General features: G+C 34.9%; 1 protein-coding gene across 1 annotated transcript in view; it reads right to left on the bottom strand.

The window, feature by feature from the left end:
- Positions 1-14,383, bottom strand: part of LOC306643471 (E3 ubiquitin-protein ligase UBR5-like) — a 174,176-nt gene that overhangs the window by 89,813 nt on the left and 69,980 nt on the right. Inside the window, 6 exon segments of the mRNA XM_079109617.1 lie at positions 5,459-5,568; positions 8,048-8,232; positions 11,691-11,808; positions 12,565-12,719; positions 13,363-13,473; positions 13,558-13,674. Of these exon segments, the coding sequence (XP_078965743.1) occupies positions 5,459-5,568; positions 8,048-8,232; positions 11,691-11,808; positions 12,565-12,719; positions 13,363-13,473; positions 13,558-13,674 (796 nt within the window).

Raw genomic sequence — 14,383 nt, forward strand, 5'->3', positions numbered from 1 at the left:
ACACTACAGTTTGGAACCATTAGTCTAGTAGGTTACTATCAAAGCTAAACTAAGAATATGAGTGTATGTCTCTAAACAAAAGCTTACAGGTAGCTTTTAGGAGCACGATTCAGTCTGTTTTACATGCAGTTGCAAAAGTTTGCTTATCACCTCTAACCTAATAAGGGGTGAATAAGTTCCCCTATTAAACTCTATTTTCATCCTTTACAGAAAATCTCAGATTATCAGTCTCCAGTTTGTCACGTCCCATTTTCTCCTTAGTTCACTCTAATCAGACTTTCATCCCCACTATCAACAATGACCTACATGGAGTCAAAATCCAATAGTGAAGAACCAGTACTCACTTCTCCTGAGATTTGAAGATAATTGATTGCTGCATTCTGCTGACATAAGCTCTTCATTTGGCCTCCAGGATACCACTCACTCTAATTTGCCCCCAACCCTTATGGATATTCCTCCCCAGTCTTCTATGCTGATTCTCTTTTATCACCTACGCATTTAAATGCTAGGGCTATTACCATGGCTTAGTCCTTGAACTTTTCTCCATGACCTTGATGAGCTATTCAGGATAATTGCTTTAATCAACAACACCCAGGTACATTTCTCCACTTAGGTCCTGTCTTTTCTGGACTTCAGATTTATACATCTTTCCACTCACCATCTCTTCCTGGATATCTGATATATGTTCTCAACTTCACAGGTCTAAAGCCAAAATCCTGGTGATATCCCACAACTCCTGAACCTATTTCACCTCTACAGTCTTCATCTTAATAAATGGCAACTTTTTTGTTACTTCCAAAACCATTTGTTTCCTCACTTTGACCCCCAACATATCTAGAATTGAGTCATTTATCATTAATAGCTGTCTCCTAAGCAAATCACCATCATCTCCCACCTGGGTTATTTTAATGGCTTCCTAACTTGTTTCCCTATTGCAACTCTTTACCCTACTACTTTTAGCAGAGGCCGAGTCCTTTTAAAATCTAAGTCAACCTCAGTTAAAATTACAGCAATACCTTCCAGTGATACTGCCTCCAAATTCATATCTAACAAATACTCGAGCACAACACGTTGAAAACTAAACTCATCCTCTTCCTTTACTCCACTGGCATTTCTCCTCCTATAATATTTCCTCTCTAAAACACACCCAAATCAGAAATGTAAAACACCTTCTTTTTATTTACTGCTGATATCCAGTAACCAAGCTCTGTAGCTTCTACTTCCTTAAGATCTCTCTCAAATCCATCCCCTCTTCCTCATTTCCAAGAGTTCAAGTTCACTTGTTTCTAACCTGAATTACTTTATTATCATTTAAAGTGATATCTAAACTTCTGTTCTTCATCAAATTCTCCCCCAAAACCTGCCGTTTGCTGCCCTCACTACCAAGCACACATTCCTTCCCTCACTCCCTCCCTTTCTGGGGGGGGGGGGGGGAAATCCAGGGCTTTATGCATGTGGGGAAAGCAGTCTACCAATAAACTACATCCCCAGCGCACAACCCCAGTTTCTTCATTTCAACACAAGGTCTTGCCCAAGCTGGCTTCAAACTTGTGACTCAGCCTGTTGAGTTGCCTGGCTATCACTAATCTTTCTTAAAAACCCATTTATGTTTTATATCAATTTAAATTTCTCCTGCTACAACACGGAAAACTTCTGGCCCCTTGGTTAGCACACAAGGTACCCTAGTGCCTCTCTCCAGCCTTCTCAGTTACTACTCAGTGACCAATATCATCTCTGCCTTGTTGTTATATCGAAATAATACACATGTTCGCCCAAAATATTAATGAGATCTCCAAAGATTGCTCTTGGCCTTGGGTAACACCTCCCATCTTTACCTCTATATAAGCAAAGCTTTGCCCCTGTGTCACTTCTTCAAGGAAGCCTCCCTTGAAGTCATAATCTGATTTCTATCCCTCCCCTCTATGTTCCCTCAACATTGTGCATGCCTTTCTCAAATAAAATTATACCACAATCACCAATTTATTTGTCTCCATTGTTCTAACAACAACTAACAATGACTTCTGTAGGACAGAAAGAGGCAAAGAATGATTTATTAAGATTGTTTCCCTGGAATCTAGCTAGAGCCTCTGAATTAAAATGCCAAGTAGTTTCAAAAGTTACCTCTACAGCCATGATGATAATAGCAGCTTTCTTTTTGATTGTTGAATTGGCAGGAAGATTTATTAAAGAATGCACGCCCATTCCAAGGCTACTAATAGGTGGAAGATCAAGCCAATCAGGATCCCTTATTCCTCCCATGCAATCTTTGGCCATTGGGTAGATAGTACCATTTCCATCTCTAAGAATAATAGGAGATTCCTAAAATAAAGGGAAAAATAGAAGTTTGGCTCCCAATCAAAAATGAATTTATAATATAATTATTTCAAAACTGGATGTTAGTATTAATGATTTAAAAAAAAAAAAACCCTTGTATTAGAATGTGAATATTCTAAATTATTCAAAAGTTTACTATCAAGCAAACCAGAGACAAATCCTAAGCTTCACAGAAATGCCAGTGTGTCATCTCATTTTGAAAAGCAAAAATGAGCCTCCTACCTGTCCAGCAGTGAAAATGGCTACATTCCTCTCATTCTGACCAAGGAAAGCAATGCTGCTTGTAGGAAAATTATTTTCCTGTTCAGCTTTTCCTGTAGCAAGATCAAAGATACAGTACCGTACCCAGTTTCCAGTCTTCAAAACAGCATGCACACCTTCAGAGACACATAGTGGAAAGAAAAACTGTGATAAATCTTTATTAACCTCCTGTAAGTATTTACCAAATTCTGGTTTCTCTGACCACATTTGTGAATCAATTCAGATATGTTTTTTCCATAATATTACAAACGTGGGACCATTTATCCTATTCCCATTTATTGCACCAGTATTAATATGATACATAGTATGCTAAACAAAATAGTTATAATCTTTACCTTTGGAGTCTACATTCACTGCTAAGATTTCTGTTTTTTCAGGTATACAGAGCTTTTTAGGAGTCCTCTGAAAACAGTCAGGAACTTTTGGAGTTCCACCAGTTTTGACAACCTGAAACACACAAAAGGAATTCTGCCCTCAAACACTGTAACATACTCAAGAAGTCAGTCCCAATATTCACCTGCTGAACAATTCCTCTATACTTACCTGCAGTTCATCAATTCTAAGTAATCTACAATCCTGCAGGAGAGAAGAAGGGTCAGCATCTGGACCAGAGCTGCTTTGACAGTTTGTATTACTGGATGTTCCTGGAAATTTTACAGCAACATAGGCACCATCGACTTTTAGCACCTAAAAGTATAGGCAAATACACTGAAAATTAACAATAGTTTATATAAAATCAGTGCACAAATTCTACTCTTTGAACTAATTTAACACTTAAGGCAATTAATTCCTTATTTTCTCAATAATCATCAAATTATAAAATTAACTTGGATGCAATCCACTAAAGCTATGCTGTGTTGGTGTCTATATTCGAAGCTCAAAAAACTGACCCATGTAGTGACTGCCATTTGAAAGTTTAGCAACTCACTGGAAGAAAAAGGGGAGAGAAACCCCTACATAGAACCAACGAAATTCTTTCACCTTCCCTCCTCATTAGTTTAAAGCAGCACTGTCTGGCACAATGTCTTTGATGATGGTATATGTTTTACATCTGTACTGTCCAATAGCCCTAAGCTCTCCTGAGCACTTGAAATGGAGTTAATATGACAGAGGAGCTGAATTTTTAATATCACTTAATATGAATAAATTTAAATAGCTATATATATATGTAACTAGTGGCTACGGTAGTCATCAAAACAGGGAGGAGGTCAGCAATGCACATAAAGACAAGAACAGGACTAGAAAACAGAACATTTGATTTTGAGCAGTGAGAACTCCTCAGAAGAAAATACCTGTTCATAAACTATAGCTGATGAAAGGTCTTATAAGAAAGGTCTTTGTAAACTGCAAAGCATGGTGTGTTTGCTCCTTCCTAAGTAAAATGAAAAGAACAGTTTGCAAACTAAAAAGCAATCAGGAAAACCTTTACTTTTCAGATATTCCATAGTTGTAGGTACACTTTAAGTAAATGTTGAGAAAAGATGAAATGAATGGCATTCTAGCTGATAGTCTCTACTTAATTGGCTTCTTAGAAGGAAAAACCCTCTTCAGGAGGGAGAGAGGAAAAGGTGGAAGGTGACTCAGTGAATGCATTAAGACTTTTCTGTGTTAAGGAAAAATTTTCTGTTATAGAAGATCTCCATTTATACTAATGGTTGGGAAGAATTACCTGTATCAAAGTTATGTATCTATGAGTGCAAATACCCTGTAAATGTACAATTATCCCAAAATAACATATTAAAATAAAAAAGAAAGAAAAGCAACATATCACCATAAATAATCAAGGCAAAGCAACATCTCTCCATCGGTCAGGGACAGAGAAGATCTCTGCCTAGATCAGATTCAGGAATGGGATGAAAGCAACCACTAAAGGTGATAAATAAAGCAGCCTTGAAGAAAAGGTTCGCAGACCCCAAACTTAAATCCCTGGGTAATCAACATTGTTATGCTTCTGTTAGTAACTAATTCTTAGATATTTTGAACAAACCTTGCCAACAGGAACATTCTTAACATCTTCCACAAAAACGACTTCCCGAAGAGACCACTGCTCTTCGTTCACCTTTTCCTCTTCTTTCGGGGCAGGGGTTGACCGACGTCGTTCTTAGACAACAACAAAATGGTAAGTACCAAAAAGAAAATGTAAAAGAGACTTTATAGATTTCATCTAAATATATGAAGAATGAGCATTTTTAAAGGGATACATAACAAGTTTCTAAAAAAACATTTTTATGAACTACTCCTTTCTGAACTGGTGTTTGATGAACCAACTGCTACCTCAAATAAATTCATAGTAAAGAACTGTTAACTGTCAATGTCTAACTATTCTAATACTACTACAAATTATAAACAATTGTAAAGAACAAAAGAATATATTTTGGACTCTCAAAATTAGGGTTAACTAAAGTTTAAAAAGGAAGATCTGCTAGACTGTTATTAAAACTATTGGATAAATATCAGAATCTTAAATTTTGAGGAGCTTTTAAAAAATTATTTAAACCCATGGTACATCTATGTTTAAAAATGCTACAAATCCTTTTTAACCAAGTCATAACTAACTTACAAAATAAGTCAAAACATTCTGGTTAAAGGCAGTTATTTCCATTATAATGAATTTTGCATATTTTTAAAAAACTGCAATTCTCAAAAACAGAAATGGTCAACACTATAAATACTAATTTTCCATTTAAATAAACCTGTGCAAAAAACCCCACAACACCCAAACAAACAAACCACTAGTGATAACACACCTCTATGAAAAGATACTTAAACACTGGTACAAATTGATTGCAGTCAGAAACGAACAGAGCATAGCTGTCTACTTGGGACTTTACTCTGACCAATAAAGACTACATATAAAACTTACTGTATGGCATTGATGCACTGCTGGCAATTGAGGATGCATCACTACAGGTAGATGCTGGAGATGGTGGAGGACCCATTTCTGTTTTCACTGGTTCCTGCTTACTTTCAGGCCTACAATAAGAAACAAGATTCTCCTTATAATTAGGAAAATAAAGTAACAGAAACTTTTCAAATAATGAATTAAGTTTATTCTTGTAAAAGAATAAAATAATTAAAACTCTCGTTAAATGGCATAATTTTAAGACAGTACACTGAAAAGGGTACACAGGGCTTGCTTTCAACTAACTTTTTAATGTAGAGTAACTATACCATACAAAACTAAATAATTTGGGACAATGATGAGATAAGCTTTATCTAGGAAGAACAACGAAAGTTAATCTTAACAGAGCTTTATCATAAGCCTGTTGAGCAAAGCAGTTTCATACTACAAAACTAAACACGGATTTATAGCAATTTAACTTCAATACATGATAAATGCAAATAAGTAAAGAGCTGAGTAGGTCATCAATTTCTTAGTTTGAAGAAGGAACTCTACTTATACTAGTTTAAAAAACTACACGTAAACCATCTGGTGATAGGATTAATAAACTATGCCTCTTCAATGAGCTATTTCACTAGTGCTCTAATAAGAAGTTAACTACAGCAACCAAATAATATTCTTCAGCTGGAAAAAACAAATGTTTTTTATTAAAAGACAGAAGTCGATTTTTAGTCACAAAAATGACTTGTTAAAAATTTGTTATTTCAGGGGCTGGGGCTGTAGCTCAGTGGCAGAGCCCTTGCCTAGCATGTGTGAGGCAGTGGGTTCAATCCTTAGGACACCATAAAAATAAATGTAAAGGTATTCTGTCTATCTATCACTACAAAAAATATTTTTTAATTGCTATTTCATTCTGATACATATATTAAAATGTGGGTAATAATCTTAACCCTCTGACCTTCTATTACTTTCACTAAGAACTTCACCTGAGTTTAGAAATAATCCAAAAGAAAACCAATATTATTTTCCCAAGGAGTGCACAACAGAGGCATGCTGTCAACAATGCTGGCTGCTCCACAAATCCTGTGATGCTAGGGACAAAGCCAATACTGACTTGCCAACAGCATACCTTAAAGTGGAAGGTCTTTCAGTGAATGGCAGTGAACAGTGTTAGTGACATGAAAATGACTATGCTCTTGACATTTAATTCACTTAACTCTTACAAAGTTTACTAATACAGATGGCCAATTTCAAAGATCTTGAAAAGCTTCACTGAGTTACAGGACTTAAACATAATAGTCTAATCTTTTTATAGTTTACATTTGTTCACATCAAATGGTCTTTACAAAATTCGTAAAAGAATGAAAATGTGTCTTGTTACTTTTAGCACAAAAATCAATGCAATTATAGCAGGAAAGCCTCAATCTTAAAAAGAAAGAAAGAACACTTTAAAAACCAATTAAGCATGAAATATAAAACTTTGGTTATACATTGTGTTTTTAACTTAACAGAAATCCCTATTTCTGAATTTCGGTTTGCACTTTTAATATTAGGAGAAACAGCAGTGATAAAGCTAGTAAATTTATAATTATACTTGTTTGAGCATGAATAGAAAGCAAACTAAAAATTTTCAGAATTTAGAAAACTTTTATATATGGCACAACCATCAATCATTTTTCAATGACTGCATACACTTAAGGAAAAAATAAAACAAATTGTTTAAAATGTTATTTATGGAATGTGATACTACTGCTCTTTCCATGTTAATGGTCAGATATTTTTTAATATTAAAAGTTACTGCCAGGCACAGTGGCGCATGCCTGTAATCCCAGTGGCTTGGGAGGCTGAGGCAGGGGAATCCAGAGTTCACAGCCAGACTCAGTAACTTAGGGAGGCCCTAAGCAACTCAGTGAGATGTCTCTAAATAAAATATACAAACAGGGCTGGGGATATGGCTCAGTGGTTTAGCACCCCAGTACCAAAAAGAGAGAGAGAAGAGAGAGAAAGATATTAAAAGTTAGTTAACAAGTTCATTAAAGAGTTTTAGTTCATGTATTAAACCACCAAATTACAATACAAATATTTTTAAAGATGAGCCACTGTTTTTTAAAGCTTAGATATTAAAATTTCTATTGCCTTTGAAATAATAAAGGAGTTCCAGAATAGGGGACTAGATAAAAGTCTGTGGTATTTCTGTTCATATATCCCTCCAACATACAAAAAGTTCATAAATCTTCTACAGAATTCCCATCCCAGTACATGTAAAACCCTGATTCAAGAAAAGCATTAGATAGATATTAAATGATTTACACAGGGAGAGAAGAGGCCTAAAAATAAGGCTGAACACATTATAACTGCCACTTATATAACTCCCACGAGGAACACAATCTAATGACAAAAAGGACATCAAAAAAGAGGAACACCACTCTGCCATTCTGCCAACCATCAAGAACAAATTTAATATACAAATATTAAGTAGGCTGAAAACAGCAATTGTTAGCAATTCCGGATTTCTAGATCACTATATATTTCTACATCTCCTTTGATTAACCCCATAGATATACACAGCAAATAAGGAACTGATATTAAAGCATAGGGTATAATACTTACTTAGTTTCAGTAGTTTTGCTAGCTTTTTCCATGCTTTTCAGGCTTTCAGGAGATCTAAGCTGAAATCTACAGCTGTCATTCATATTCCAAACGGACTCCATTAAGACACCAACTTTAGGAATTCCAGCACTAATTGAAAATGCAACTGCTCCAGCGTGATACAGAGGATTATTTCTTAAGCATACCTAGCAAGTCAAAAAACCCTCCATCAAGATAGCATAACTTTAAAACAAACTGGAACTGTCTTAAATGTATGGAAAGGCAACACATAAAAGGATTGTTTCCTAGGTACTCCAGTACAATCTTACACAATTAGTAAGGTTGAAAAAGCACCAACTTAATGATCTCCAAGAAAAAAAAACCTAAAAAATTCATGCAGCAAATAACCATTGTACTAAAAAGAAACTAAACAGCAACAACAGAGAAGAAACTAAATAGGGTTAAATAAAAAAGGAAACAGCTGGTGCAGTGGCACAAGTCTGTAATCCCAGCAGCTCAGGAGGCTGAGGCAGGAGGATCAAGAGTTCAAAGTCAGCCTCAGCTACGGTGAGGTGCTAAGCAACTCAGTGAGAGCCTATCTCTAAATAAAATACAAAATAGGGCTGGGGATGTGGCTCAGTGGTTAAGTGCCCCTGAGTTCAATCTCCAGTATCAAACAATTATATTCTGTTTCCCAATTTGAAATTATTTTCCTTCTTAACTCACAAACCTAACACAGGCTCTATTAACTTCATTCCTATGGATGTTTGCTTCCCCCAGAAGACTCTTGTTCTGTACTAGCCAAAAGCTTAGTGGACATGCAATTTTTCTCTTAAAAATAATATGTAGATATTGTTATATTGTGTGTCATGTGTGAATATGTAACAACAAATTCCATCATGATGTACAACAATAATGTACCAAGAAAAAATGTGGAAAAAACATGTAGTGGTTAGGATCCGGAGCTTAAGTGCAGGAGTCAATAAGCTATAAAATTCTCACTGTTGGGGACTAACCTTAGGTTACATACTAAAAACCAAAGGTTGTACATGGCACTGTTAAACATACCACAAACAGCTCCATCTGAAACATGAACATTACCTGTGGAGATCACTTTTGAGGTCCCCAACCAGCTAGTCTTACCTATATTATGTCTGATTGTCCAGTAACTAATAATGATCTTATGCTTGACCAGTGTCAAATATCAATATCATGTTTTTGGAGAGAGACAAGAGAGACAGGACAATGGTGGTACATTTGAGAAGTATGGGAGATGTAAACATTGGCTTAGAGTTGCAGTTCTACTAAAGAACTGTTAGTGCATCACTAACTGTGGAGCTCTGTGGCAGAGATGATAGTTCCTAAAAGCAAGCTACTTGGGAAAGTATGTTCCGCTTAGCTGTGACTTCAAGGAAAATTTCATTCAGAAATTTTCAGAAAAGACTAGTGTAAGTTTAAAGCCTGAAAAAGATTCGATAAGAAATAAGACTGTAACTGAAAGAGAAATGTTGCATGCTATAATGAGTTATTTACTAATATCTTTCTGTAAAAATAAATGTATCTGAAAGATAAGGAGGAGTGTAGCTGGAGTCTAGCATATCAAGCTATACAATGAATATTTGCTAAATACATTATTTTTTACGATTACTTTCTGTGACAGAGCTGAATACTCTAAGTGACCAACAGCCCTTTCTGATGTTAACACATGAATACTTTACTTTTGTTGTGGCTGTGTTAAACTCAGTTTTCTAAAGCTTTAAAAGAAACTCTATCCTTCACGAAGGTATTTTAATATGGTGTATCTTTCAGCAATGTAGTAATACCAAGCTACTTTCTTTAAAGCTTTTCTTTCTGCAGTGCATCTCTATTTTTTCTGCCCTCTCCGCCTACAATATTAGCAGAGTATTAGTATCTTACTGTATTATGTGAGTATAGTTGACAAGGAACTTATGAGAACAACAGAAATCAGTATTTGGACAAAATAGGAGAAAAGGGAATCCTGGTGGGGGTAGGGCAACCACCCTGTTCAAAGTAACTTACATAAATAATGAAAGAAGAGTAATAATGTCCAGAATAAGTGGGTAAGTACTAAGACCTTTCTAGGTGGAAAGCCAAAAATAATCAATCAGAAAACCATGAGTAGGACAAAAGCAAAAACAAAAACTTCAAAACAAGAAAAGTCACAACAAAAAGAATTGTGTACATTTAAGTTGGGTTTGGGAAAAAATTAACTCAAGTAGTGACTACTTTCTAAAACAGGGAATAGGTGATAATACCTTTCGGAGGTGATAAAAAAAAATCTGAAATAAAAATGCTAGATGAGGAAATTAGCACCACATTATGTAATAAAATCCATCATAAGTTTTTAGGATTATAAATATATTCATCACTGTACTTGCTATAACATATAAACACTGTTTTACCCTGAAGATGAGCTTCCACCAGGCTCCAAAAATAAAAAGTCTTTAAACTCTTACCATTAAGACCCTTTTTCACTATTAAATATTAATGAGTATCCCAAGTCCCTTGTTTATGTGAGTGGTATCTAGTTTGAAATAATCAGTAATATAATATAATAGTAACTAAAACTGAGATATTTTTGCTAAGCCAGGCATGGTAGCACATATCTATAAACCCAGCTACCAGGGATGGTGAAACAGGGATCTCAAGTTCAAGTCAAGGCATCCTGGGCAACTTAGTAAGACCTTGTCTCAAAATAAGAGCTCAGTGGTAGAATGTTTGTCTAGCATGTGTGAGGCCTAGGTTGATCTGATAGGTTTGGTGGGTGGGTGGGTAGGTAGGTAGGTAGTTAGGTAGAAAAGAAAAAAGAAAGATTTTAATTCATTAACATAGTAAAATCCCATGTTAATATAAAACAACTTTATGAAAATATAACTGGAATTGCAAAAGAAAGAATGAGAAAAGTGGCCTTGTTCACATTTTTTACAAATCTATTAATGTCATGTTGAATACAAGACTACTGAATTCTCACATCTGCTTCTACATTCAACCTGATTCAATGGTACTTTGACTTCAGTACATGGAGATAATTTACCTTTAATGAGACAGGAACTTGGAAAAGAAGGGGCTCTCCGAACTCCCTGAAAGGGGCAAGGGATCAGCAATAGTCTCTGAACCACACTTTGAGAACCAATGAAGTAATAGAAAAATCACCCAGAATAAAACAAAGGAGCTTATAAGCATCTCAGACTCAAAAACTAGAAATATATGTAAATGCAGGGATTTGACAAAGACTTCTACCTCCTAACAATATTAGATAACAATATTTTTAAACAAAATGTTCAGTTATAAGAATCACCTGGACTCTCTGTTAAACACAAAGTTGCCTGGTCCTACCACCAGGACAAACTGAAATATTTTTCGTAAGGATGACTCCAGGCTCTGCATTTAAAAAGTACCAACTGATTCTTAAAATGAGGCAATATAGGAAGTGTGACTCATAGGAAAACCACTGACATGAGGCCTGAATCTGTAAAATGTTACTCATTTGAAGAAAAATGAATAATGCTACTAGAACCTGATCCTTCACATAATACACATCTATTAAACTGCTTATACAGAAATTGCTTACAAAAGAGGAAAGTGATTTTGAGAGACATGACGTCCCTTCGAACAGGCTTACTTCTTAATTCTAACCCCTTACCTGGGTACCAACAGTGATGTTCGGCATGGAGGAAATACCAGCACTGGATTTGGGCTTTTTATTTTTTGCTCTAGCTTTCTCTAACATTTTCTTCCTTTGACTAAAAGGAACTACACCCCTGGAAAGGAAAACCATAAATTCGTCAAATAAGCAGCAACCAAGTCCATAAAATAAATCTGAAATTACACATACACTGTCATTTAAAATTTGGTATATTCCTTCTCCATGTTTTGCCTCAGAATACTACTAACATGTACAACTTGTTAAAATTTAATACATAACTGGATCCAGCTTTATTAAACTTTTAGGATTAAATTTCATAGAAAAAGCTATATCAATGGATATTTTTCTTCAAAATCATTACATTTCATCAGGAGACTCCCCTATATATTTGTCAACATAAATTTACTGTTAAGATACAAATAAAATAAATTTAGATACCTTCTAACATTAAAACTACAATTAAATAAGGAAGAGAATACTCTGAAATTAAAATTGTGAAGTATTCTATATGCTATGCTTCCAACTGTTTAAAAACAGTTGGAAAAAAAAAAAGTACATATTTATGTACACAGGGGGGAAAAGATGAAAAATGCCCCAAATGTTAGCAGCAGTTATCTTTGGTACATACAATTAATTCTAGATGATTTTTTATTCTACTTTATACTATCATAAATTTTAAAATATAGTCACTAAGTATACCTTGTTTTTATAAATTTATCAAGTTTTTTGTTTAAGTTAACTATGCTCTAAATTGAAATTTCTATTTCTACAAAGTATTGACCATCTCATGTTAGTATTCCACTCCTCAAAGCAGGCCTCCACGCACATAAAAATATTCACTGAAAGAAATTCCTCCTCCCTACATACTTACCACCAATACAAATTGTTCTCCAGCTGGGCGCAAGTATACAGAGCACAGCAATGTAAAGAAACTATCCGTTCTCCTTGAAGTTCAGAGTAAGTCTGTGCAGTGTGTTCTAATTTAGAAGCCACAGAACTTAAAGTTTCATCCACCCATGTAGCAACCTAAAGAATAAAATGTTAAAAGAGATTTAAACTAAAACAGGTAATCTTTCCAAAAGAACTGTGATCAAACTGGAGTAAGGCATACATACTTTATGATCTAGAGTTCTAAAATGTTTTGAGCTAAACACTGTATTAGAGAACAGGTTCTTAGTAATACTAGAAATTAAAATACTTTCTTCACATGTAAATTAAAATAGCAGCTATCTAAATGAATATCTAAGGCCACCTTTAAGACTTAACTGAAACTAAACATTTGCTTTTACAATTTTTAATAGAATTAGGGACTTCAAAGTCAAACTGATCATTTACAGTATAATATCTATATTTTCTCACACTATACCTTTTTCAACTTTCCTGCTTTCCCTTGACAGGAAGTATTTCCCTTCTCTTCCACTTTTCTTGAATATTTTTTTCTTTTCTTAAAGTAGAAAACTACTTTTAAAGTTGAATTATAGCATAAACTAATCTCCCAGCCTTCCAAAAAAAAGACGACGACACTGGACCACTTTCTTAAAGTTTGAGACACGTTGTATTTATGGACCCAGTTAGAGAGAAAGAAAATGAAAAGATGAAAAGGAGCAAGAAGAGAAAGAAAACCAAGAATTTAAGCATGAAATGTTTATTAATGCAAAGTGACTCCTACCTTGTTATTTTCTGTAGCTACAGTTGCTCTTATGCTATTTGCAGACAGGAGGACTATCTTTTCATTGGTTAACCCCAAAAATGTTGCTCGTGGATGATGTAATGAAGGATTCTTTGAAAGCATAAGAAAAATGATTACTGTTTTATATGTTGATATGTAGAGCTATTCAATGCAAGATTTAATTTAACAAAATACCTGGGCATTTCTATAAGGCTCAGATTCACTCCATTTCCACTGATAAAGTTCTCCTTTACTGCTGACAGCCAGAAGTTCAGAATACAGAGCCCCAATACAAATAAATTTGGTTCCATCCTATAAAGTAAAAATAATACCACACTGTAAACATACAAATTACCAAGTCTACTGGTTTGAACACTGTCACGATAATCACTAAATCAAATCTAGATTTATTATGTGAAAACATAAGCCACAGCTATCACAGTGTCTTTAGCACAAGGTCCCCATATAAGGCTCTGGTTCCCTCCATGAACTCCAGTCACAATATCCTTCTTCCTGTTCCTAGACCATGTCCATCAGGACTTCACCCTAGCACCACTATCCCTGTTATTCTCTCTGCCTGCGTTACTTTTTCTCAGGCAACTCATTCCCTCCTCAATCAAGTCTGTTCAAAGGAGACCTTCTCTAACCATACTCTACAAAACCACCACTCTCAACATTCTGGCTCCTGATCCTACTCTTGAAGTAACAGCATTTTATGACTTATTAAGTTTACCTATTTATTTCACACAAATATAAACTTGTCTTTTTCAGCACTGTATATCCAGAATGTTCACAAAGAAGTAGGTGCTCAATAAATGTTAAATGAGTAAAGCAAAAAACAAACAAATAAATAAAAAAACCCAGAATAAGGAGTTGAAGGACTATCAAATGTCAAAAGAGAAGATTCCTAAATTCCATCCCTATTTCTTCCTGACTCTTTGAACCTGCTGAAACAAATGTTTTTATTTTGTTTTTTAAGGTGTAAGTTCATTAACTTTAAAGATAAAATGTATGTGATGAA

This window comes from Sciurus vulgaris, assembly GCF_902686455.1.
Source record: "Sciurus vulgaris genome assembly, chromosome: 1".
Classification (NCBI taxonomy): domain Eukaryota; kingdom Metazoa; phylum Chordata; class Mammalia; order Rodentia; family Sciuridae; genus Sciurus; species Sciurus vulgaris.